Here is a 23,636-nt window from a genome sequence, read left to right as displayed (position 1 = left end):
TCGACAAGACAGCGATCCGGCTTCTCGACGCGGTCCGCAATGGGGCTTGTTCCAAACAGCAGAGGTTCAACCCAAGTTGCTAACAAGAACCAACGGCAAGCCTATGTCCTACATAGTCTCTCACAGAGGAACAATACCCGTCGCTCAAGTGTGCAGGTACCCAGCAAACAGGATATGCCGGCCAAGAGGGTTCACATATACACGAGAAGAGAAGCTTTCCGCGATTCGCTATGGCCAGATCGCTAACATTAGAGCCATGAGCCGGTATCCAATTACCACGGAAGTAGCGGCTCGAAAGCTTGCAAAATCCGGGGGACTAAAAGCCGATTGAAACAAGCGGAAGAGTTGGGGAAGCAAATGATTGAGGTCCGGAAGAAAGCATTAGTCGACGAGGCGGTATTGACACGGTGGATGGAAGAGGATGACCGTATGGAAATGACAGGCGTGCTCTAGCTGGATATCGAAGTGAACGGCACTAGCGTATGTTGGTATCCCAGGTATGCTTGGTGGCGCATTGGGAGCTTCCATTCTTCTCGTTTCAGGGGATCAAGGCTGTTACTGGGTTGTATGTTGTGTCTCTGCTTATGTTCCTCAAGGCATTGTTTCGAGTGGTATCCCATATGTATGATACGCTACGTCTCGAGATGTTTGCAAAACGGTCTGTCAAAGACAATATTAATTTGGTATTATCTAGTCAAAACACCATTTGTTTGGTCTTGTAAAGGTGGCAATTAGATCTTCCTAACGGTCTTTGGTTTTATAAAAAAAAATAAATTAATTAATTAAAGGGATAAGTCTAAGCACCTCTTGCAAAGTCTCACTTCATCGCTACATAGCGTAGTATTGCCGAAGTAATTTAGCTGAATGCAGGCTGTGCTAAGAAGTGTGGTGGTTCAAGGAGCAGTTATCCCTTTGTGCAAGTGTCCTTGGCCTCAATAATGAGTATATAGTTCCACGAGCTAGTCACCTCGATAAAGAAGCCAGACTATTCAAAGCATGAACTCTATGAATTAATAGTTTCCTGGCCTATAACTGCGATATGATAGCAGTACATACATGCACGGGGTGTTCAGATATATAAAAACAACCAGGGGACAAAGCGAACCTACGCAAGACCAGCTCTCCACAAAACAAAGCAACCCTCGACGCCATCAATAATTATGGCGCCAGAAAGAAAGAAAGAAAGCCCTGCTATCTCATGACCCCTTAAAACTGTCGGTGTACATACTGAACCTACTTACAATGATGGCTTCAACTTGAGCTAAAAACAGAGCCACTGCGACACGACGACTCACATGCACTAGGCCAAAGCTTAAGCCGGTGAATGCGTTGCACGACATCGGGGATCGTAATTCAAACAAAGAAAAGCCACGCTCTTTCATGCACCTGGTGATGGACGACCCCTTGCAGCGATAACCCTAAACCGGCCAACTAGGACCCAGGTGGGACTAGTCCGGGAGCAGGAGATCGACAGGGAGATGCAACGCAGATCTGAAAACGGGCATTGTTGCGTTTTACATTGGTTAGACTCCGTACAGAGTCTCATGCGAGTTTCAGTTGGGAATTTGGATGGTTAGGTACCTAGTGACCTTGGGGAAAAAATGTAGACGGTATGTTGTCGAGGCGGTTGGGAGACGTATACCTTAACTGAAGGCTAAAAATATGATCGAGGGAAGAACACGAACCCGACAGGCCGGATGAATGGTCTTCCACCTATTGATCCGGAGTTCCGGGACAGTCGCTCGCACATCTTTTGGACTGACCCGATTTTCGATCCCGTGTGCGCCTCACTATCCACAACGATCGGTTGAGAGGATCTACAGATGAACCAAGGGAGGTACGGAGTACACGGTGTTCACTTCGCAGATGAATACTACTGTGTATGTACAACTCCGTACTTGCTCCGTAGTTTTATCCTCACCGCTCACAACGGTCAATCAGTGGATCCGTCTCAAGAATGGGAAGCATAATCATCCCTCGTCTCATTAGACGGACTCAGGCACAAGGGGATCCATTGCACATTCCCGCGGTTACCGACCGAAAGGTCAAGCATGACAAGTGGACTCAACGTTCTTGTTGACCGCCGGGGGGATTAAGCTTTCAGTGGGAACAGAAGGTCGCGTCGAATCTTCTTCGATATTGCCCTTCTGGGAGGAGATCGACGGCGATTCTCATCTGTTGTGCCGTGGTTGGGCGGTTTGAGGAGGATGAACCATGGTTCGACAGTGATTTATTGAGTAAGCTATTTCGACTAATTATTCATAGTCGCGTGGTTCCCGGTTCTTTTTCTTTCATTTATTTGGGTTCATCTTTTATGGAAAGGGAATGGAAGGGGAATGGAAGGATCCCGTGGTCACATGTGGCGGGCTTCTCCATTTCGTCTCAGGTACGCTTTGGGGAGGTTGTTGTGGTTCTGCTGTTTTGAGTATCGCGCTGTTCTCCCCAGCTACGGCAGCGTATACGACCTCAATAGGATTGATCCCGGATCGATTTTAAAATTGACGCGATCGAAGCACGCGAATATACCAGGTACAGATCTTGATCGAGTAGACGAGATAGCAGTAGATGGTATGCATCTCTCCCTTGTCGCGGTCGTATCTGCTTTGTCAGGGATCGCCGTCCAGACCGGGCTGGATGCCGGGCAAACGGCCGGCACGCGACAAGCATATGTAAGTCCGCGGATGTCTTACAGGCGCGGTAGCCATTTAGACTCGTGTACTAGAATATTCGGGACGATGGGAAAAGTCGGTGGTTGGTGGCATTGCTTCAAGACCAACGGAGAGGAGGGACCAATCCAATCAGGGCGCATCCGGACGCAGGACACTAGACAGGGATATTGGCAAGGTCGCATCGACGTCTCATCTGGCTGACATTTGAGGCCAGGGAACCCAAACGGCCGAGGTAGACGCTACGGCAGGGCTAACCGGGTTCAGTCGGTGGGCCGTCGGGAGTGGGCCCGAGGCAGGCAGGAAACTCGGTTTCTCCCAGTATTCGTTACATAATCGTCTTGCCCCGAGGATGTGGAAGCCTCAGGAAGGTCGATCCTGGATCGAGGTTTCAATTTCACTTCGGGGACTGTCCGTGCTGACCTCGAGGAACGACACGGAAGCACTGGCCAATCGTAGCGTGGGTGATGGGTGCCCGCCAATCAGACCCCGACGATAACCAGATGAGAAGGCCTCCAATCCGGAGGCGAGCCAAGACAAGACCCGCTTGGATTGATTGGTTTCCACTCCGTTAGCGTTATCTTTCATCTCGTGCACTAATCTCACTCGAGTGGGAACCAACCAGTGCCCTTTGCTTTCATTTTCTCGAACTGTTCCGTTTTGACCAACTGGTTTGGACGGACGACTCTAACTACTACTAGTACTACTATTGCGCAGTAGTAGTCGATGTGTAGGTATGGACGGAGGACAAGTCGTTGATGATTTCACCGCCATCGGGTCGATTGTTCGTGTTTGTCGCAAGGGATATACGACTGACTCACTCAACTCTTGCTCGTTTCGTATTCACCTTCCCACTCATCCGTCCTGATTGCCATCTTACGGTAGTACGACCAGCCTTTCAAGAGTATCATCTATAGGGAATGAGTCGAAAAGGTAGCATCGGCGATGATTCGGAGGGGCGTTTTGGTGCAACGACGGGATTAAGTGAGTAGGTTGTCTCGTGAACTCTTCCCGACAGAGTAAAGGCAACGGTGACCTCCAGTCTCCAGTTCGGTCAGGCTGAGCCGTGGGTCCGACGTCACGATGTGGAGTCCCCGACATGCGACTCTCTCGCTTGCTTCGACCAATGACGGTCCAGGTAATTTCGGTTCGCGGGTCCGTTTTGCTGCACACCGGACACTCACCTTCTTCGCTCTTGATGGGCGTTCAGCTGATTTGCCGGTGGCGGCTTGGAGGTTGCCTCAACTTCAATCAATCATTGTGACGGGGTAACCGGGACGGTAAGCGGTGGGACAGGCGCCACGATTACTAGTAATAACATTACTTCATTTTAACTCTCTTCTATACTTCTCGAAGGAGACACTCCTCCGTCCTCTGTAGGATAATCAAACATGATCTCTCGGAAAGTGGAGCGAGTGGGAGATAACCCTCAAAGGGGAAGGCCGTCACGCCTCTTGCCACAGTGTGTGGTATTACTCCAGCGTCATGATAGGAGATGGACGGATCTCCAGAGAATGTAGCAAGAAGGATGGCATGCTTTAGGTAAAAAGCGGTCAAGAAAGGAGGGACAGGGATTGGAACCAGGGTCGGGAGTGTTGTCATCATGACTTTTAAGTTGTTTTCGGGAAAAAGGGATTGATGGGCGTTGGTTGGTTGGATTTCCTGAGATCCGAGTGGCATCTGCTGTACTGGATGTAGTCTGTGTACCACCCGTTCCTCACTCTCATTCCTTCTGGATTTCCTTCCTAATCTTTCCTTGGTCGATCCGACCAGGATTTCTTCCGCATAATCAAATTAAATTAACCCGGATGGGATAATTATCACTTTCTGGATGGATGTAATATGTATCATCTTGCCATTGTCTCGGGGACTTTTTTTTTCAATGAGGGGACGGAGTAACCATCCGACGTGACGGAAAATCCTCCCTGATTAGATAGATTATTAGGGATTTGAAGCTCGGCGGAATCCCGCCCAACCAGAAGCAGCCAATCTTTCCTTCTTCCACTTCCTCGGCAAAATACCGTTCCCAATCCGGTTTAGTGGGTGGCTGCCCCCATCGGAATCTTTCCTTGACGACGGGAGAGAAGTTCAACGTAGCCATCTGGATGTGAATATCGTTACCCGAAGAAAGCGATAAGAGACAATCCGACGATCCTTTGGAATGGTCCATCATTCTTACATCAAACACGATTTGAAAATTAAAAAATACAAAACAAAACAGAAACACAAAAAACAAAAAAAAAAAAAGTACACAGGATTCATGATCTATACAAAACAAGGCAAAGAATGTTAACGGTGAAGTAATGATGAATGGACTGCACGGATGGAGATGCAACGACTGGACGGGGATCTCCAAAAGGGGTTCCACTCGCTACATTTCTTCGGGACTTTCTAGTCTCAGCGACCTTCCCAGGCTTGGGAGGATTTTCGTCAAATAATATGGCGGCTGTGAATTATTAGTATTATTATTATCATTATTATTACTCTGACGGATTCAAATGGCTGATGATTTGGCTTGGTTCCCATTTTCTTTCATCCGGAGACATGGAGGAACACCAATAATACACGCAGTATAGGTAAAAGGACACTAGTGATTTTATCTTCTGCTCCACCGACGCATGGCAAAATCGTCCCGGGTCCAGGTCCCCCAAAGTCAGTGCTCAACCTCGCCTCGCCTTGGTTGATGTTATTTTAATCTCCCTCCATTGTCTGGCTTCTCTCGTGCGAGTACTGTCCTTTTAAGTCTAATGGTTCCCCCTCCCTCCCTTCTCCCCGCTATCATTATCGTTGTGGTCTCTCTGCCCTTCTACATCCCTGATCCTCTCCCCTCTTCCGGACATAACATCATACAGTACTAGTAGTTGACTGTTGATTCCACTACTACAACCACTTGCCACCCTTCCGAGAACTATATCTACACGATCTTCCTATCAAACCCAATATCTACTGGGAACTTACTTTCTGCCGAACAAATCCCCACACATTCACCACACTCACGGCGTCATCGATCTGGGTTGCCACTTGCAATGATTCAGTGGTTTCCGTCAACTTTACACCATTCACCACACCAGATCTAAAGATTCACTTGTGATTGCCATTGTCATTCGAAGAATAACCACGATCCCTTGATTACGACGACTTTCTGTTCCTCTCGCTGGTGATCGTATTTATTATCTATCTGTCTCTCCACCGCCATCGATTCACGATTATTACCACCACGATTTCTACTTGGACCATCCATATCTCGTATTACAATCATGCTACTCACGTTCTCACCGCCACCACTAGTCCTACCAACCAGATCTCGGTCTACGGCCAGCCGTCGCCGATCAACACCGCCAATAACTCTCCGACCTCCCCGCGTCAGCAGTATCTCCCCCTGCAGACTCGCCAGTTGCGTCCACCCAAGGGACCTCTCTACGTGCCGCTGCCTTGCGCCCGACCGAGCGTCCTCAGAAGACTTCTCCTCCATCCCCCCCTCGCAGTATCCATGGCTCCCTTGACAGCTTGAATGATGGCAGCGAGGAACCCCAGCCGGCCCTGACTCGTCGTTCCACCATCGAGAGTGCGGTGAGCGATGGCATTAGCAAGCTGGCTCAGGATGAATGGATGAAGCATGAACATCTTGGTGAAGTCACTGGTCTTCCTACAAGAGATCACTGGAAGGTACGTTCAAATCTCCCATCCCATTTCCTCAAGAATCAAAGCACGGTCGCTCTGGGGTCGTGTGTGCTTTATATCCCTCGTATGACGTGCGCGCGGCTCTGGATGTCGCGTGGATCATCGGATTGCGAATCATGGCGTGATCTGATGTCACCCACCGTACTGAGCCTCCCTTTGTTCGACTCAATCACCCAAGCAGTGGCTAACAGACATGCAATAGGCGGACTCAGCCTCTCCCAACTGTGACTCGCCCACATGCCGCTCCTCGTTCGGTCTCTTCCTTCGTCGCCATCACTGCCGCCACTGCGGTCATGTCTTCTGTTCTTCTCACACTCCCCATGTCGTCCCTCTCGACCAGGATGCTCGCTTCCACCCCGAAGGCGTCCCCTCTCGGGCCTGTGACCTGTGCTGGCATGCCTTCCAGCGCTGGGAGGAGTCGCGCAGCGAGCGTCTCAACAAGATCCAGACCTTGATCGAGGCACAGAACATCAAAACTGAGGAAGCGGCCGAGGAGACCACGGAGCATGTGGACAACATCGAGGAAGAATCCAGGAAGGCACTCACTGCGATGCTGGGTCAGAGCACCGAGATTGCCGCCAGCATTCCTCGCGGCTGGAACTGGAGCACCTTCTAATCTACTCAACTTTTTGAGTCTTGCTGTCGATGCACTTTGGTGCCATCGATCCCACTCTTTTGACGCATCTGCTTTGGCGGACTTGCTTTACATACACGCGGTCTAGAACATACTTGGCTTTCGCTTCGGCGTAGCATCTGGGATTTAGCATTTCGGTTACTTGCACGGTGTTCGGATCTGGTTTCCACCTTATGGCTTATGGTTTTCTTTTTTTTTTCTTCCGGCGTTCAGCTCGCTACCACTCGATCGTCATAGAAACGGGGGGTTGTTCTTTCTAATCTTCGTTCTGCTCTCTTACTGGATACCCCGTCATGTTGCTTATGCACGGCGATCTTTTACGATTTACTCTGGCGCTATGGAAGGGTTTTATGGTAATATACAGGTGTTGGTAATGCAATATGAGAATCTATCAACTATGTCTATCCACGTGTAAAAGTTGTAGTATATTACTTGTAGGACATTACTTGTAGTATATACATTTCTATCCTGCTCGAACTGCAACCTGTTCACCCAACATGTTGAATCCACCCCTAATCCCACACACCAAGCTCTGATCCATCACAAACCCCAACCGCCGATACAAGCCTTTCACCGCGGTCTCTCACACTACCTCACTCCCCTCCTTAGAAAATCCTTCTACAAACTGTTGAGCCTGACTAGCTAGAACATGCACAAATTCACGCCAAAATACAACCCGCCAATCTTTTCTCAGGCCCCTCAATATCCTCACCTCCACAACCCTCGTAATCTTCCTCACCCCTCCCGGAGGCGTACGAACCTCAGGCTGCAGCGTATGCTGCAGCGAAACAAGCCGAATTATATCGCGATGGATATTTTCTACCCTTCTCCATTGTCACCTGGCTCCTCTATCCAACATTCCCTCGTCTCTTCTTGGTTAGTGGTGAGTTAGTATGCTAGTATACCGATGTGGTGTGGGTTGGGTAGGTTAGTGGGCTGGTTGCGCATTGGCGTTCGTTTAATGGTATGGATTAGGTTTCAGAGTACGGGGCATATATATTGGGAAAGTATCAAATATTGAATAGAGGAAATGGTCGTCCATGGAGGAGCCTAAGTGGAGTGGGATAGGATCTTACATACTTCGGAGATGCGGAGATAAGGGACATGGTGTACATAGTATCCCATGTAGATATGGCGAGTCCTTGCATGCGTTCATCTCGCATTAGTATAATCAGATCGTTCCAGAAACTCAATATTCCAGATTACTACCTACAGAGCTAAGATAAGCGTAATTAAACCAAACTAAAACTCTCTCTATGGACCGCAATCCCTCTTGTATCCACCGAACTATACAATCGATAACGCCTGCAAACAAAGCAAACACCGCCTTTCTTTCTCCAGAAAAATATTCCAAACCGACCCAACAACCCCCAACTCTCAAAAGAGAGAGAGAGAGAGAGAGAGAGACACCAAAATGTCGCTCTACTACGACGCCGTCAAGATCCTCACAAGCCCCTCCCCGACGGGCGGCTCCTTCAAATCCCGCATCTACAACGCCCGCAACCTCAAAGCCAACCCGGCGCAAATCTACGCCCTCACCATGGAAGCCGCGAAATGGGACACCGTCCTCAAGGAAGTAATCGACCATGCTGGCATCCTGAAACTCGAGCCCAAGGTTCGTGAACTGACCCTTTCATTCCCCACCCGGAAAGAGGAGGAGGAGGAGGGAACCGGATAATGCGTAGCTAATTATCCTGGCTGACCTGGCGCAAAGTGATCTAATCTCTTTTCTTCCGGACTATCTAGCTCACACCACTGCTGGCTCTCCTGCTGGTGCACGACCACCTTCTGGCGAAGAATGGCATCGCGGCGCCAAGCTCGCATCCCATCCGCCAGGCTATCGAGCGGCATAAGACGCGACTGAAGGGCGAATTCATCAAGGCGCGGGTGCGCCGCGGATGCGCATCGATCGAGCAACTCAAGGACGCCGTGCAGAAGGAGAAACAGCCGCAGCGCTCGGCGGCGTTTTACCCGCGGTGGATCCGGATCAACAACGTGCGCACCACGGCGGAGAAACAGTTCGAGAGTACCTTCGCATCGTATACTCGGGTGGCTGCGCTGTCGGAGCTAGCGGTCAAGGACGAGACCAAGAGGATCTACGTCGACGCCCATATCCCGGACCTGGTGGCGGTGGCTCCCGGAGTTGACTTCACGGCCACCCCGGCGTACAAGAACGGGGAGATCATCCTGCAGGATAAGGCGTCTTGTTTTCCGGCGTATTTGTTGTTCGGGGCGGGGAGTGTCTGGGATGGTGGGGATTTGGTAGATGGGTGTGCTGCGCCGGGGAATAAGACGACGCATTTGGCATCGCTGCTGTGCAAGGGTGAGAAGAGGAAGAGGCCAAGACAGCGAATTATTTCCATGGATGCATCGCAGGTGCGCGCGAAGACGCTCCAGAAGATGGTTGCGGCGGCGGGTGCGGATCACTTCACGACGGTGCTTCCTGGACAGGACTTTTTGGCGCTGGATCCTGAGGACGAGAGGTTTGAGAAGGTCTCTGCGTTGTTGCTGGATCCCAGTTGTTCGGGGAGTGGGATCATTGGGCGAGATGATGTTCCGAAGTTTGTTCTTCCGGTGTCGCCGGCGGAGGAGAGGAAGAAGCAGGGGAAGAAGAGGAAACGGGGGCAGGATGAGACCGAGGGTGCTGCGGAGGGGTCGGTGTCGATGTCCGCTACGGATGAGAACGAGATGGCCAGTACGCATTTGGACCTGGAGCGGTTGACGAAGCTGTCGAATCTGCAAACGCGCATTGTGGAGCATGCGATGTCGTTTCCGACTGCTACACGCATTACATACAGTACTTGTTCCATCCATCTCACCGAGAATGAGTCGGTTGTTGAGCGGCTTTTGGCGTCTGAGGTGGCAAAGCGTCGTGGGTGGAGAATTATGCGCAGGGACGAGCAACCGGAGGGACTGAGGACATGGAAGCACAGAGGTGTGCGGACTGAAAGCCGGAGTTCCGACGACAGCCAGACACAGGACGGTACACGGAGCGCTGAGCTCAAGGTTGACCTCTCCGATGAAGAGCTGGAAGGCTGCTTGAGATGTTGGCCTGGCGATGACGAAGGGCTGGGTGGATTCTTCGTTGCCGGATTCATCAGGGACGAGAGTCTAGCTGGTAAAGAGGAGAATTCTCAACATGGACCTGAGGACAAGGATGAGGATGAAGAGGATGAAGAGGAAGACGACGAAAACGATGAAGATGAATGGGCAGGCTTCTCCGACTAGACTCAGTCCATCCACCTTCCACCGCACCGCTAGTATACTTGATGTACATCTACTACTATAAAACCTTTCATGTTACAATGGACAATATCCCAATTTTATAAATATCACTACTACATTCAATCCAAAGTAACAAGCCAGCTATATGTACCAAACACAAACAACGCCTTCCTCAAACCATGCCTCTACTCAAGATACACAACCCCTACAACAACCCTAAAGCGCCAGCGACCAATTCCATTAAATGTTTGCGCTGTATGCACATGACCTATCACATCCCAACCAAGACAAGACCTCAGCCCTCATACTAATCCACCAAACAACAAACAACATCCTCACCTCACTCACCAACTCAACCCAACTATACCGACCCAAACCAACCAACCCACCAAAATGCCCTCAACTGACAGTCTGCGTACGTCCATCCCCCCATCCCCCATCAAAGAAAAACCCAACCTACAAAGACAACCCCTCTAACAAGAAACCCCCAGAACCACCTCTCACGCCTCCCGAGCGAGCCATCGTCAAGTCCTACGGCGGGTGGACGAACTTCCTCCTCAGCTATGGATTGAAGCCGGGGAATAACGAGGATGCGGAGGAGGGATTGTTGATTCTGAAGGGGTTGGTGGAGTATAGTGCTTAGGTTTACTTGTTTCTTGTGTTCTCTTCTGGGGATAGGTTAGGGGGGTATGTGTTTTGTGGGTGATCATCTTGATGGAATGGATATGGTGATGGGGCTTGGTTTGACGTTGTTTATGGTGCGTGTTGGGGGTTGCTTGTTTGTATTAGTGTTGCCCAGGTGGGGGGATATGATTACTTTTTTTTTTGTTGGCCTTGGCTGATTGATATTGTCTCTGTGCTTTCGTGGGGGAAGTGGTTGTAGTGTAAAGTGTGGGCTTCAGTAGGGTGCCATACTGGCTGTATTGTAAGTGGGCTGATTGAGAGTTACTACTAGTATCGTGTGGGGTAGGTGGATGTTGTGTGTTTGATAATCACTCTTACTCTTCATCGGACATGATATAGTAAATGTATAACAGTGGGCGAAGTGGGAATAGAAGATAATGCGCATGTTGGTTCAAGGATATCAGTGCTAAGACCCCAGAAACGCCCGTGTATGATTCCGACTCCGCTGCTCTGTATATGCATCCAGTTTCACCGCTGCCAGGATGAACTCGAGTCTGTCGCCGGTGGCATTCGGGCGGAAACCTAGACGCCAATGACCATTCCGGACGATATGCCGTCCGCCCTCTTTTGATGGCTCTTCCACTCGTCTGCGCTTAGCTGCAGGTTGCGACGGATCTGCCTGTTCGGATCCTTGTGCGAAGGCTTCTAGATACCGGACCTGTCCGTCGATGGTCAAGTCCGTGTCTCGTTCGACACACACCTTAACACTAGGCGAGGTGGATTGACCTTCCGACAGGCCTGGGAGGTTCACCTTTCCCGTTACGATCTGCAGCAAGCTGGAGAAGCGCGCCTTAGTCGAGTTTAGGAATTCGACGTGCTTGGTATCAAGGTCGACGATGGTGGTTTCGTCACCGATCTCAAGAATCAGGTCATATGTTTCCTCATCGACGTACGGGCGCGAGTACGTGGCCCAGCCGCTGGACGGGGTTGAGGCGGGGTGGGCAACGCTAACTCCTGAGCGGCGCACATCCTCCAGGCGGACGACGATTTCCGATCGTTGTCGGATCGGGTTGAAACTGATATGATGTGGAATCAACTTTTGCTCTAACCCGCGTAGGTGAAAATAGCGACAATCGCGTAGCAGTTCGGCGCGGTGTGTTTCATTCTTGATGTCCAATGGGTATCCGCGCAGGAGGTGGAGGAGCTGCGCGAAAACTTCTCCCGATCGATTGGGCACACTTGGTGGGATAATGGCTGGGGGACGTAAAAGGCCGTGACGATCGAGTCCGGGGAAGATCTCAGTCGGGGAGGCAAAGAAGGCACCGAAGCTAGGGAGAAGAAGTTCGGGGAGTCGCCGGGACTAGAGAAGATGTCGCGCGGGATTTGGAAATCCTTGTCGCCGATTTGAATGAAGATCTCGGACTCGAAGAGTTGGGAGATAAGGCGGGGCACTAGCAGCAATGCGAGTCAGTAGTGGATTCAATATTCCAGGTACACGATAGATAGACATACAAGTATAGAACTGCGCATCAGCGAAGAATTGTACAAACTCCGTGCCATCTTTGGGCCGAATATGATAGCCTGTCACATCAGACGAGAACGTCAACACCGGCCACAATCCAATTCCAATGTGCCGCGCCTACCCTGTAGATGCCTTGCGATCGCTTTAAATGTGTTCGGATCGCGATCAATGTACAGTGTCCGGATCTTCGAGCCGTCGGGCGTCTGGCGCAGCTGCTCCTCGAAGAACTGGGAGAAATAGGACGGAGCTCCAAGACTTTAGCGGGGATCAGTCACTGCGACCGGAGAGCCACTAACCATCGGAGGCTATCGACGCTCCCGAGACACGGAAGAGTTCGGTTCCTATTTGAATTGAGAAGACTTTCTCGGGGGGCAGCGTGCATTTCGGTCGTGGCTGCGACGGGGATGGACCGGGCTGCGGTGTGGATGTGGATCGGTCGCTCATAGCTGTCTCTGGGGCAATTGCAATTCGGTATTAGCATTGCATGTTTTTACTCGACAATCCCTGCACAAGATCTGCATTAGGATGGGAAAGGGTGCCATACCGTAGCTGTGGTTTTACGCTGAGATGCAGCAGTTGATGAGAATAGACACAAGGAAGGCGGTGTCGCTTTGACGCATGGAGCTTATCGGCCGCTTGGTCTGTGCACGTGCATTATCAATGCATTTGTATACATTCGGACTGATGGCCACAATCTATTTATTCCGAAGTCATCCAATATCTGTTCAACTATAGCTTGAAGAACTTGGTATTATATATGAGGTATCATGAGTGGAAGAACTGGAAGGCCACCCCAACATAGCTGTTGGGTTGGTTTGCCTATAGCTTTCTTCTAGGAATATTTATATCGAGCGTAGAACAGGAGTACTTCATTGTTTCAACCGTCTATTTAGTAAACAGTTTCTAGTAATGGATCAACACCGGCATGCTACTAAGAAATATGTGAGTCTCTCAGTGGGTTACTCTGAGAATGTGTCGTGTGCAGTACAAGGTGCTCACGTAGTTATCTACGATATATGAACTGGCTGTACGTCTGGGTGGAGGATATAAACTGTCAAACATAACACAATGGAATGACTAGGTTTAAAAAATACCACATTCAGGAAGAGGTATTTACCTAAAATGCACTCACAGGGCCCTGAGATATATGTAATTGTCTATTAATCTTGGCGATTGCTTTTGTTTTGCATGGATTATTTGTTAAACATGGTTTCCTTTTAAAAAGGTGGCATTGTTATCGAACAAAGAAAGTAACTCTCCTTTGAAAGCAACGGAGTAAAGCCCCTTTGACATTCACTTGGGGAGTGGAGGAAACCTTGGAAGGCCCTCGATATGTATAGCCGATGTGCTGACATGCTAACCAGTATGGCTCGTCAATCAAATTGGAGCTTTTGACGGATATGTTATAACTGTAATCTTGAATGTTAGAAGAGTACAGACTAACAGCTTCTCATAAATACACGGGTGTGATCAACTAGTGATCGGTCTGGAGTTAGGTGGCAAAGCCTGGAATTTCTCTGTTTAGAATGTCTCTTCTTTGTAGCCCCAAGAAAGAAAGATATTTTTACTATTAGCATTGTAGTCAAGCTTAGTGATGTAATTCACTGTATAAGACCTGTACACGTTACACTGATGCACTGCATGGAGGCGGAACAGACGCATGTAACGATGCATATAAAAGTCCTGACAGGCCAATATAGAAGCAATCTATCTGCCCTCTTCAAGCTTCAACCTCAAACTGCCAAGAAGACTTTCCTCACTCATAACGGTACAACTCTTACTATATCCAAGCCGAGTACCTCAACATCGTCCAATTACTTTCCCTCTTCATCTCATAAAGGAAAACCACCAAAAAATGCGCATAATAGATGTTCTAACAACTGTTGCTAACAATGGCACAACCAGCTTCACGCGTCTCTACCGCACTAAGAGTGAACGCACACCTGTTCCCATTGACAAAATCCTCAAAACCCCTTCAGCCTACCGATTCGTCTTCCAGAACCCACTGGACCTGCACAAGCTCCTCGAAGACCCCGATCCCGCCAGCGTGGCCATATGCCAGGGTATGAAAATGCTACGACTGGACTTCCTACAGCCCTTTGCAGATAACAAGTTGTATTTCATGGAAGCCATGGACGAAGATGCTAAGAGCGTTGATCTGCGGGCCCTCATGGAGAACTGGAGAAATGCGTGTCGGAATATACCAAGGCAGCATGGTCTCGAGGAGCTTACGTTTGACGTGTCCAGTGCAAATGAGCTGTGCAAGTTGCGCATAACTTGCAGAACAATTCAGCTTATCAGTACGACTCTGGTTCTTAAGGCCGCACAGAATTTGCGGTGTTGGATTCAAGGGGCGGGCAACTCGAACCATATGCAGATGCGCCATGTTCACAAGTCTCTTGTTAGTCGCTAGGGTTCAAGGTTTAGGTGTTGAGTGGTCTTTGGGATACTTTGGTCGGTCTAGAGAGGTATTTGAAATGGTTGGAATACTTGTAGTGCTGCTCTGGCGGTCTGGCTTCAGCGATGTATGTACATGAGACTCTCGGGGAAATTGGAGATATCATAGAAAATATTTAATTCCAACTGAATACCAACAAATCTGGCGGAGTAGCTTCTACCAACACAAAACTTTTAATCAATTTTGAAAGTTTGCAAGAGATCCAGACAATATAGCACCTGGCGTCCGGTTTCCTATCTGAATCAGTCGAGTATGAAGGATCACTGAAGCCCGTATCAGATTGCCTGGTAGTATAGTGAATTGTTAAGCCAGTTGCTGACATGCTGCAAGTTCAGACACAAGAACTTGAAACACTGAGGAGTTCTTCTGCTCAGGGAATTGATAGCTATGGGAGTTACAAGAAACACAACAAGTCTTCCCCATTAGCTCAATTGACCGAGACACGGCCCAGACCCTGTAGCTCCAATCTCCTTTTGTTGTTGCCGCTAGAGTATCGGCCACAGAGCTGCATCACTGCTCCGGGGTCACGACATCAGCGAATACTATGTAATTAGGCAGTCCTTGCGAGATGATATACGTAAATGGGGAGGTGCAAAAGGAGCCAGGCACGTGAAGTCAGATGATACTAATCCATGATAGGTATAGACATCTGCCTGAGGCGCAGAAGTTACCCAATGAGGACAAGATTGGTTCTCTTGACACTCCACACAACGACGGAGTACGAATGAATCCTCCTCAGTGTCCAAGGAAGAGCGCTGATGGTGATGACAATCAGGCCACCTCATGGCGTTTCTATTGGCGACGGATCCAGTCGGATGATCGAGTGAAGATCATCCTTTGACCCAGTGATCGGACAGTCAGTCCATGAATTGAAGTCTGGTTCGTCTTCTCCACGAATCCACGATTTCACATGGAATAGCAGGAAAAGTCTCGGCTCTTTTCTCCCCCGCACTCGCGCATACAACCCAAGTTTAGCTCCTGCAATGATCATCAGCCATAAGCTGATTGACTCCTTTTCCAACCACGGGGAAGGCCTGACCCACATGGCCCGACGGGCTGCCTGCAATAGCCTCGGTTCCTCCCTTAATCCTCAGTGGGAAGCGGCATTGGCAGGCACTGGTCATGGTCTGGGGTAGAGGCTCAGATCTGGAAGGACAATTGGGTGTCTTCAAAATTGGGCCCCGGACCCGAGACTAAAATCTGCCCCACCGGTGCCTTCGCAAGCACTACTCTTCTGGGTGAATGTCATGGCACGGAAGGCGCATTGACGCCGTCTTTGTTCGATGATTTTGTTACCTTCACCTCCAGGCGGTTTGTTACCCACTTGTTCTCTCCCTGATTTACCACCAGCGTCATATATAGCCCTTGTTTCCCCAACATTCCTACATTGTAACCTTTTTATCTTGTCGGTCAACGTCCCGAAATGGCTGAACAAGCCGCCGCTTACACTCCCCTGGAGGTTCCTATTCCTCCGGTGCCTACCAAGGAGGTCTTCTCCGAACTTCAGTGGGCTACCTTGATGGCTATAGCGGATACGGTTATTCCATCCATTCGTGGCCCTAACGCTCCGAAATCGTTTACTACCAAAGTGATTCCACAGGCCCAGTTCGATGCTGGCCTCTCATCATTAACTGCCAACATCTCCGGGTCTGATGCAACCGCTCTGGCAACGCAGTATCTAGAAGAAAATGCCTCGTCAAATCCTCGTTTCCGACCGGGGCTACAGCGCCTTATCTCGGAGTATGTCCATGAGGAAGGCAGGAATGGGCTTAGCTTCATATTGAATACGCTAAAGTATGTGTTCTTGAATCTCAGTTTTGAGGGATAATGTAGTTGACACTACTATAGCACGAGGGCTGGTTCTTTGCTTTTGACGGGATCAACCACCCCTATACAGGACCAGCCGTTCCATGTCCGGGAGAGAATATTTCGCGGCTGGGAGACATCGAGGCTAAAGCCTCTGCGCGTCATCTACCGGGCACTTTCAGCCATCTGCAAGAGGACATGGCTTACGTATAGCCCTACGTATTGCCCGACCATTGGATTCCCCCGTGTCCCGGTGCACGGAAGTCCCGCGGATGGTTTCGAGTACGAGTTCCTGCAGTTCCCGTCGGGAGATGGACCGGAGACAATCGAGACCGACGTTGTCATCGTCGGAAGTGGCTGTGGAGGTAGCGTAGCTGCCAAGAACCTCGCCGAAGCAGGCTATAAGGTTATAGTGGTCGAAAAGGCCTATCAATACTCAACAAAGCACTTCCCAATGAATTTTAGCGAGGGGTCGGTGAGTATGTTTGAGGGCGGGGGTGCTCTCTCAACCGACGATGCTCAATGGGGATCTTCGCCGGGGCAACTTGGGGAGGTGGCGGCACAATCAACTGGTCGGCAGCTCTTCAGACACAGAACTATGTTCGTGAGGAATGGGCGAAGGGCGGCTTGCCATTTTTCACATCACTGGAATTTCAGAACTCCCTGGATCGCGTGTGTGATCGGATGGGTGTCAGCGCAGATCACACGACTCACAACAAGCAGAACCGTGTTCTCCTGGAAGGAGCGCACAAACTAGGCTATGCAGCGAACCCTGTACCGCAAAACACCGGTGGTACAGAGCATTATTGTGGCCATTGCACGATGGGGTGCCATTCGGCGGGCAAGAAGGGTCCCACGGAATCGTTTTTGGCGGATGCTGCCCATGCTGGAGCCACCTTCGTGGAAGGCTTCCGTGCAGAAAAAGTCCTGTTCACCGAGACCAAGGGTGGCAGGGTGGCCGCGGGAGTAGAGGGCACATGGACCTCACGGGACGCATACCTCGGGGTGTCCGGAGCTAGTGGCGTGAAGCGCAAGCTCATTATTAAAGCGAAGCGGGTTGTCGTGTCTTGCGGCACGCTGCAAAGTCCCCTCCTGTTGCTACGCAGTGGTCTCAAGAACCCCCAGATTGGTCGAAATCTTCATCTCCATCCAGGTAAGCTTCCCCGGTCACTCCGTAGGTAGCATACTCATTCCATGTCTAGTCGCTATCTCGGGAGCCGTGTTTGACGAGCAAACTCGTCCGTGGGAAGGAGCCGCCCTGACCGCCGTTGTCAATGAATTTGAGAACCTCGACAAACAAGGCCACGGAGTCAAGATCGAATGTCTCACAATGCTGCCTCCGGCCTTCCTTCCGGCCTTCCCCTGGCGGGACGGGCTGCAATGGAAGGAATTTGCGGCCAAGCTCCCCCACATGGCCGGCTTCATTAGCCTTACGAAGGATCGCGACACTGGCCGCGTATATCCGGACCCTGTCGATGGACGACCCCGGGTAGACTATACAGTTTCCGCCTTCGATCGCAAGCATATTCTCGAGGCACTAGTGGCTACAGCAAAGATAGCGTACATCTCCGGGGCTAAGGAGTTTCATACTTCGAGCCGTGAAATCCCGCCTTTTATCCGGCCCGAGGATGCATCGGACCCTACATCGCCAGAGGGCACGAACAATGCTGCCCTTCAGGCATGGATTGCGGAAGCCCGGAGCAAGACCCTCGACCCCGAGAAGACCACGTTTGCCGCGGCGCACCAGATGGGTAGCTGTCGCATGGGCAGCTCCCCGCGGACCAGCGTGGTGGACCCGGATTGTCAGGTCTGGGGCACACGCGGATTGTACGTGGTCGACGCATCCGTATTCCCCAGCGCCAGTGGCGTCAATCCCATGGTAACCAACTTGGCCATTGCCGATTGGGCCAGCCAGAACATTGCCCGGTCGTTGAGCAAGGAGGGAGGCGTCATGGCGCGTCTTTGATTGGCACTGGAAGTGTACTGGTTGAGGGCATCGCTTCGCCCTGATATGAAAGTAATGAAGCATCATTATTAGTGTATTGTTAACGATACTCCATCCCGTGTGAATGAAAGCAGTGTTTCACTATATTCATATCGTATTATCTTTTTGATATTCAAATTCATTCCTCATAATTCCGACTGGGCATCAAGCCCGATCTCGCTAGAAAACAGACTCACTGAAAAGCAGGTCTCTTGTCAATGAACTTCTTCTCGCCAAACGCCTGCTTCACACCCTCACTCTCAATGGTCCTCTCATACCACGCCACCACAGCAGGATACTTCGCCCTCAGCTCCTCATCCAAGAGAAGCCCAAACGCCCAGTTCAGCGCCGCCGCGACACTAATATCCGCCAAACTCAACTTCTCCTCCGTAGCCAACCACTTCCTATCCCCAGCCTTCAAATGCGCCTCAACGGCACCCACCACCCTCTCCACCTTGGCCAATTGGGCCTCCAACTCCTCCGCACTATACTGCGCCAGCTTCATATGCCACAGCGCAAACGGCACCACGGCGCCCATGCCGTCACCCTCCCCGAAGCAGCTCCACTGCCGGATGTGCGCGCGCTCCACCGCCGACGCGCCCAGCAGCTGGTCCTTGGCGGGGCCGCTCTCGGCGACGTACTGCGCGATGGCGTCGGACTCGAAGAGCAGGGTGCCGTCGGTGCCTTCGAACGCGGGTGCTTTGCCCATGGGGAACTTGGCCAGGAATTCGGGGCTGCGGTTCGTCACGCCCATTTGGAAATTTGGGTCGACGGTGATGTTGAGGGAGTTGAGGTTGCCGGCGGCTTGGATCTGTTTATTTGTTAGTTTGGTTTGGTTTGGTTTGTGGTGTGGTGGTGATATATTTGTATGGGTTGGGTTGTATGGTGGTTGAGGGGTTATGTCGGAGGGGTATACAACATACCTTCATAACCCGGGGGTTATTAGGATACGAGTAGATCTTTCCGAACGAAGCCATCTTGACTGTTTAGATTGTCGTGGATTAACTTGGACTGGTTCGGGAATTATTGATGCACTAGACTCGTCGATATAGACTTGTTTACAGGAGGCAAGTGTGTAAGTGTCAGCAAGTATAGCTGTAGTATTTATAATTATTTATACTGCGGAGACGGTTGCCGAGAAGTTCGTCCGAACCGAATCGATTTGCTTCCTAAGATTCGCTCCCGGATGACAAATCCAACTGTTTCTGGTTGAGCGGAATGAGCCGCGGTGTAAGCCGCGGTGGGGTTTCGCTGGAGACATTATTACTTTTTTTTTTTAAATAAGGAGTGTAATGAGGGAAGAAGAGATTGTTTTTTCTGTGGTTTGTGGTTTTTAGTTCTGGTGTATACATGAGACTATATATGGAAGTGACTGACTTAGAGTTTCGGTTAGGTTGCTGCTTAACTGTGTTAAGCTGTGATTTCCATGGTGTCGTCAGGTTGGATGCCGATGGTGCAAGCGCTTACTGGGTCTGGACTAGAGGGTGGTGGTTGCTTACTGTGGCTCTGACGTCGCTGGCTTGAGAATGAGTGCGATGGTTGGGTTGTATGTGTGTCTATGCAATGGCTATGTACGTATTGCTGGACATCTACCCTCTGTATCGAGACCCAATTGATTATCATTCTATACAGCATTATATATCCTTTTCCTTTCTCAACGTCGGCTCATCCTCATCGACATCCTCACTCGACCGTCTCTTTTGCTCCTGCGTGGAGATAAACCGGATCATACTCTCGCACAGCCGATCAAGAACCCACTCCGGCTCCGTCTGCGAAGCCAACATGGGACTATCCTCACCTATCCAGTCCCAATTCAGAATCCCATACTCATCCTCGTACAATACCGTGTCCCCCGGACTCTGATCCGTGAATTGGATCATTCGCGTAAACTCCACCCATTCCTCGTAGGTGTAGCGCTTCGGATGGCCATTGACGGCATCCCGGGTCGTCCGACGGATAGCGAACGCGAGACGCTGGGCTAGCTCGAAATCCGACAGTTCTTCTTTGTCCCCTCCTTGCCCGGTCGGTTGCGGGTTTGTTGAGGACTCGCCGGTCTGTGTCCCCTCTACGTCATCGGGACCGATTTGAAACCCCTGGGCGACTCTTTTGTTCTGCTCGCGTTTCTCGAGGTAGGCGGAAATGGGGGGGAACCTGGCAATGAAGGACTTGTACTTCCCCGTCCGGGGCAGGACGGTGTAGTCTGCGACTCGGCTGGTGGCGTGCTTGAACACGGCGACGACGGTATCGCTCATCTCCGAGATGAGCGAAGTCATAGTCGGGATGGCGATGAGCGACCACACGACGAAGAACGGCTTTGCCGCGTTGGTGGTGGGCGTGATGTCCCCGTACCCGATAGTCAACAGAGAACAGAAACCAAAATACAGGGCCTGAAAGTACGTGAACTGCTCCTCCAAGGCCCAGAATACAACCGCGCCGCAGGTCCACAGGATGCCGAATGCAATGAGACTGAGGATGAGTCGGTACCAGCGACGGAAGACGACGCTTTCGTACTGGATGGCGCGCATAGCGTCGAACCGGTCCTTTTCCTCTCTCATGACGATGTCCTTTGGCCGACCGCGCACGCCGCGGTAGATGGCTGTTACTTTGCTTATGATGGGTGTTTTCCGCGTGTGTTTGGGCCGATACGCGATTCTTGATGTGTTGGTTCTCAGTTGAAGGTCTTCTTCCATTTGAGAGTGTTTGATTGTCGTTTCTCGGCACCGTTCCCTGTGCTTTTTCACGACGTTCGTATCTTGTATGTCTCGGATGATGTTGTTGATACTCCCCACTACCAGACCCAAGATGATTATTCCAATCACAGCGTAAGGGAAGACAAGACCTCTCCCAACAGATGTCTTGGGGGTGACGTCGCCAAAGCCAAGCGTTAGAATGGTAATATCGCAGAAATACAGCGCCTCCGCAATGGATATGCCCATGACCTCGTGGAAGACTGCGGCGCCTACTATTAACCAGACCCCAAAAGCGGTAGTCTGGAGAATCAGGGTCCGCTGACCGTCTGTTAAGGCAAAATATTGAGGATAATGTCCGAGAAAGTATCCAAGCATGTTAATCATGAGGATAGAGGTGAGAATGAAATAGTGAATCGCCGCAATCACGGCATACCAGTATGCCTGCGAGTAGGTCTGGTTTGGCGGTATCGGGCTCGCATAGATATGCACCGAGCTGGTGAGTCCGATCAACTGTGTGCGTTAGCAAATACTCGCGGACACGGGCCGTCATCACTTACAATGCCGGTCGCTAAGGACCAAGAAATGATAGAAGCTGGCAGCGCGATAATATACCGGATGGTCCGTGTAAAATTGAATAAAAGAAAAAGATTCCCTAGCATCCCAAAGGCAAGAGAAGTGGCGTTCAGGCCAATGCACCTGACACAGTTAGTGTAGACCACATGGCTATTTCCGGGGGGCTTACCATCTAGGATCAGGCAGCAATGTCTGCACCGGATTTCCCTCCGGGTCCTGTTGTTCAGGATGTATTTCGCTTCGCCAGGACATAGCCAGCGCGATCACCGACATCACGTTTGCAAAGGGACTGGTGGTAGCCGCCATCAAGGGGATGGAGGTCGACGCGAACCACCAGCCTGCGGCTCGTCATCGTCCGGAGGCCTCGGATTAAATTGAGCTTGAAGCTTCTGCCATAAGGAGGTTTTTGCTGGAGCCTTTGGTACTTTCGGACCATTTCCATCGCCAGACCTTTCCTTCGTGGTGAAATCTGATTCCATGGCTGCAGGGTTCCTCTTAGCTGATTATTGCTCGCAGCGCGTATAGAGTCTCATATTCGTGGCACAGCAATGATAATATACGGAAGGTAGACATAGAAGAGTTTGATTCATAGCGCATGAAAGTCCTGTCTGTCAATGTCAGTTTACATTTAATGAAGAAGTTCGGAACACAGAAGTTGTGGGGATGAAAGTTAATTGGACACTACGTGAAGCCTCAGGCATCAATAAGGCACAGTTAGTGTAATAAGCCCTCATCCCTCAATATTCTCACCATGGAAGCAATTGATATGGTAGTCTACCTTTGAAGCAAATCGAAACGAACAAAAACGCGAATCACAGAGCCATGAATTAGTAAGTCTTTCGTTTCACAGCGCATATCCGCAGGTCATGGTGATACAGAAGCCTATTCCGTTGACAACAAGCATCTCTGTAGTACACCAAATTCTTCATGACCTTGTACTTCAAAGTCCTTCTCTACATCAGCAGTAGTTCTATACGCTTTGCACAAGTCCATCTCTATCTCTGACCACTTCAGATACCCAAAAACCCCCCGAAGGACATTACCAAGTTGAAACCCACATACAGAGCTCAACACCAAAGCTAAACCACACAATAGCGACTACAAAGACCAGTGCGTATCCTCCGCGGCTGATTCTCCGCCGCTTCAATGAGAGCCTCCTGTTCAATATCATTAATGCTCCCCGTGAGTTGAATATACCCCTCCTCATCCAGTTCATGCAGTGCTCGCTTCAGCCACAAGCGGCAAGTGATCGGCGGGGTTTCAGGAACAGCAGCAAGTCGATCTACCAGTGCAACATGCAATGCAGGGTCCATTACCGCGATCTTCAAGGAGACGAGCAGATTGAGTGAATTTGGAATGCCGGTAATAGGTTTGGTTTGATATTGCCACTGATTGCCCGTCTCGATGCTGTTGATCACATGGAACATGATGCCTTGGCCCTGACTTTGGGCAAGGTAGAGGGCCCAGTGAAACTGGATGTCAGAGCCGAGGTCGGAGACCAGGATGTAGAGGCCATTGGTGTCGAAGGAGATTGGGTTATTTGGCATGTTGAAGTATTATCTGAAGTACGGCTGATTGGGAGAGAAAGTAGGAGGGGCGTTGTAGCAAATGGCAAGGCAAGGGAGATTTTGGCTAACCAGATTGGGAGTAGTCGGCTTGGATTATAATCCCATAGTTGAATGCTTATAGGGTGGATCAAATAGCATAGAAAGGGGAGGGATGGTGTTTATTGTATATTCTCGTTGCCAGGAGCACTTCCCTATCGGGCCAGGT

The 23,636-nt window shown here is 50.4% G+C and overlaps 8 protein-coding genes across 8 annotated transcripts; 4 read left to right on the top strand and 4 right to left on the bottom strand.

The window, feature by feature from the left end:
* Positions 1–5,284: 5,284 nt before the first annotated feature.
* On the top strand, positions 5,285–6,963 carry ANOM_003241 (FYVE zinc finger domain-containing protein; the record flags this gene model as incomplete). Its single annotated transcript, XM_015548498.1, has 3 exons — positions 5,285–5,318; positions 6,052–6,332; positions 6,550–6,963. The coding sequence occupies 3 exons, from the start codon at positions 5,285–5,287 to the stop codon at positions 6,961–6,963; spliced, it is 729 nt and encodes a 242-aa protein (XP_015409443.1).
* Positions 6,964–8,395: 1,432 nt separating this feature from the next.
* On the top strand, positions 8,396–10,209 carry ANOM_003240 (rRNA (cytosine-C5-)-methyltransferase RCM1; the record flags this gene model as incomplete). The annotated part of the gene is made up of 2 exons (XM_015548497.1): positions 8,396–8,596; positions 8,728–10,209. The coding sequence occupies 2 exons, from the start codon at positions 8,396–8,398 to the stop codon at positions 10,207–10,209; spliced, it is 1,683 nt and encodes a 560-aa protein (XP_015409442.1).
* Positions 10,210–11,296: 1,087 nt separating this feature from the next.
* Positions 11,297–12,796, bottom strand: ANOM_003239 (uncharacterized protein; the record flags this gene model as incomplete). The annotated part of the gene is made up of 5 exons (XM_015548496.1): positions 11,297–12,034; positions 12,094–12,281; positions 12,343–12,411; positions 12,474–12,599; positions 12,649–12,796. The coding sequence occupies 5 exons, from the start codon at positions 12,794–12,796 to the stop codon at positions 11,297–11,299; spliced, it is 1,269 nt and encodes a 422-aa protein (XP_015409405.1).
* A 1,411-nt stretch (positions 12,797–14,207) lies between these two features.
* Positions 14,208–14,765, top strand: ANOM_003238 (uncharacterized protein; the record flags this gene model as incomplete). The annotated part of the gene is made up of 1 exon (XM_015548495.1): positions 14,208–14,765. One exon carries the CDS (start codon positions 14,208–14,210, stop codon positions 14,763–14,765), a length of 558 nt encoding a protein of 185 aa, XP_015409406.1.
* A 1,468-nt stretch (positions 14,766–16,233) lies between these two features.
* Positions 16,234–18,582, top strand: ANOM_003237 (long chain fatty alcohol oxidase; the record flags this gene model as incomplete). Its single annotated transcript, XM_015548494.1, has 4 exons — positions 16,234–16,604; positions 16,659–17,095; positions 17,170–17,769; positions 17,819–18,582. The coding sequence occupies 4 exons, from the start codon at positions 16,234–16,236 to the stop codon at positions 18,580–18,582; spliced, it is 2,172 nt and encodes a 723-aa protein (XP_015409409.1).
* A 211-nt stretch (positions 18,583–18,793) lies between these two features.
* Positions 18,794–19,577, bottom strand: ANOM_003236 (glutathione S-transferase family protein; the record flags this gene model as incomplete). The annotated part of the gene is made up of 2 exons (XM_015548493.1): positions 18,794–19,411; positions 19,524–19,577. 2 exons carry the CDS (start codon positions 19,575–19,577, stop codon positions 18,794–18,796), a joined length of 672 nt encoding a protein of 223 aa, XP_015409410.1.
* A 657-nt stretch (positions 19,578–20,234) lies between these two features.
* On the bottom strand, positions 20,235–22,136 carry ANOM_003235 (potassium channel family protein; the record flags this gene model as incomplete). Its single annotated transcript, XM_015548492.1, has 3 exons — positions 20,235–21,800; positions 21,848–21,986; positions 22,033–22,136. 3 exons carry the CDS (start codon positions 22,134–22,136, stop codon positions 20,235–20,237), a joined length of 1,809 nt encoding a protein of 602 aa, XP_015409407.1.
* An 806-nt stretch (positions 22,137–22,942) lies between these two features.
* On the bottom strand, positions 22,943–23,410 carry ANOM_003234 (uncharacterized protein; the record flags this gene model as incomplete). Its single annotated transcript, XM_015548491.1, has 1 exon — positions 22,943–23,410. One exon carries the CDS (start codon positions 23,408–23,410, stop codon positions 22,943–22,945), a length of 468 nt encoding a protein of 155 aa, XP_015409408.1.
* Positions 23,411–23,636: the final 226 nt, after the last annotated feature.

This window comes from Aspergillus nomiae, assembly GCF_001204775.2.
Source record: "Aspergillus nomiae NRRL 13137 chromosome Unknown contig00051, whole genome shotgun sequence".
Lineage (NCBI taxonomy): Eukaryota > Fungi > Ascomycota > Eurotiomycetes > Eurotiales > Aspergillaceae > Aspergillus > Aspergillus nomiae.
The sequence above is the reverse complement of the archived record's forward strand: the minus strand, read 5'-3'. Positions and strand labels throughout refer to the sequence as shown.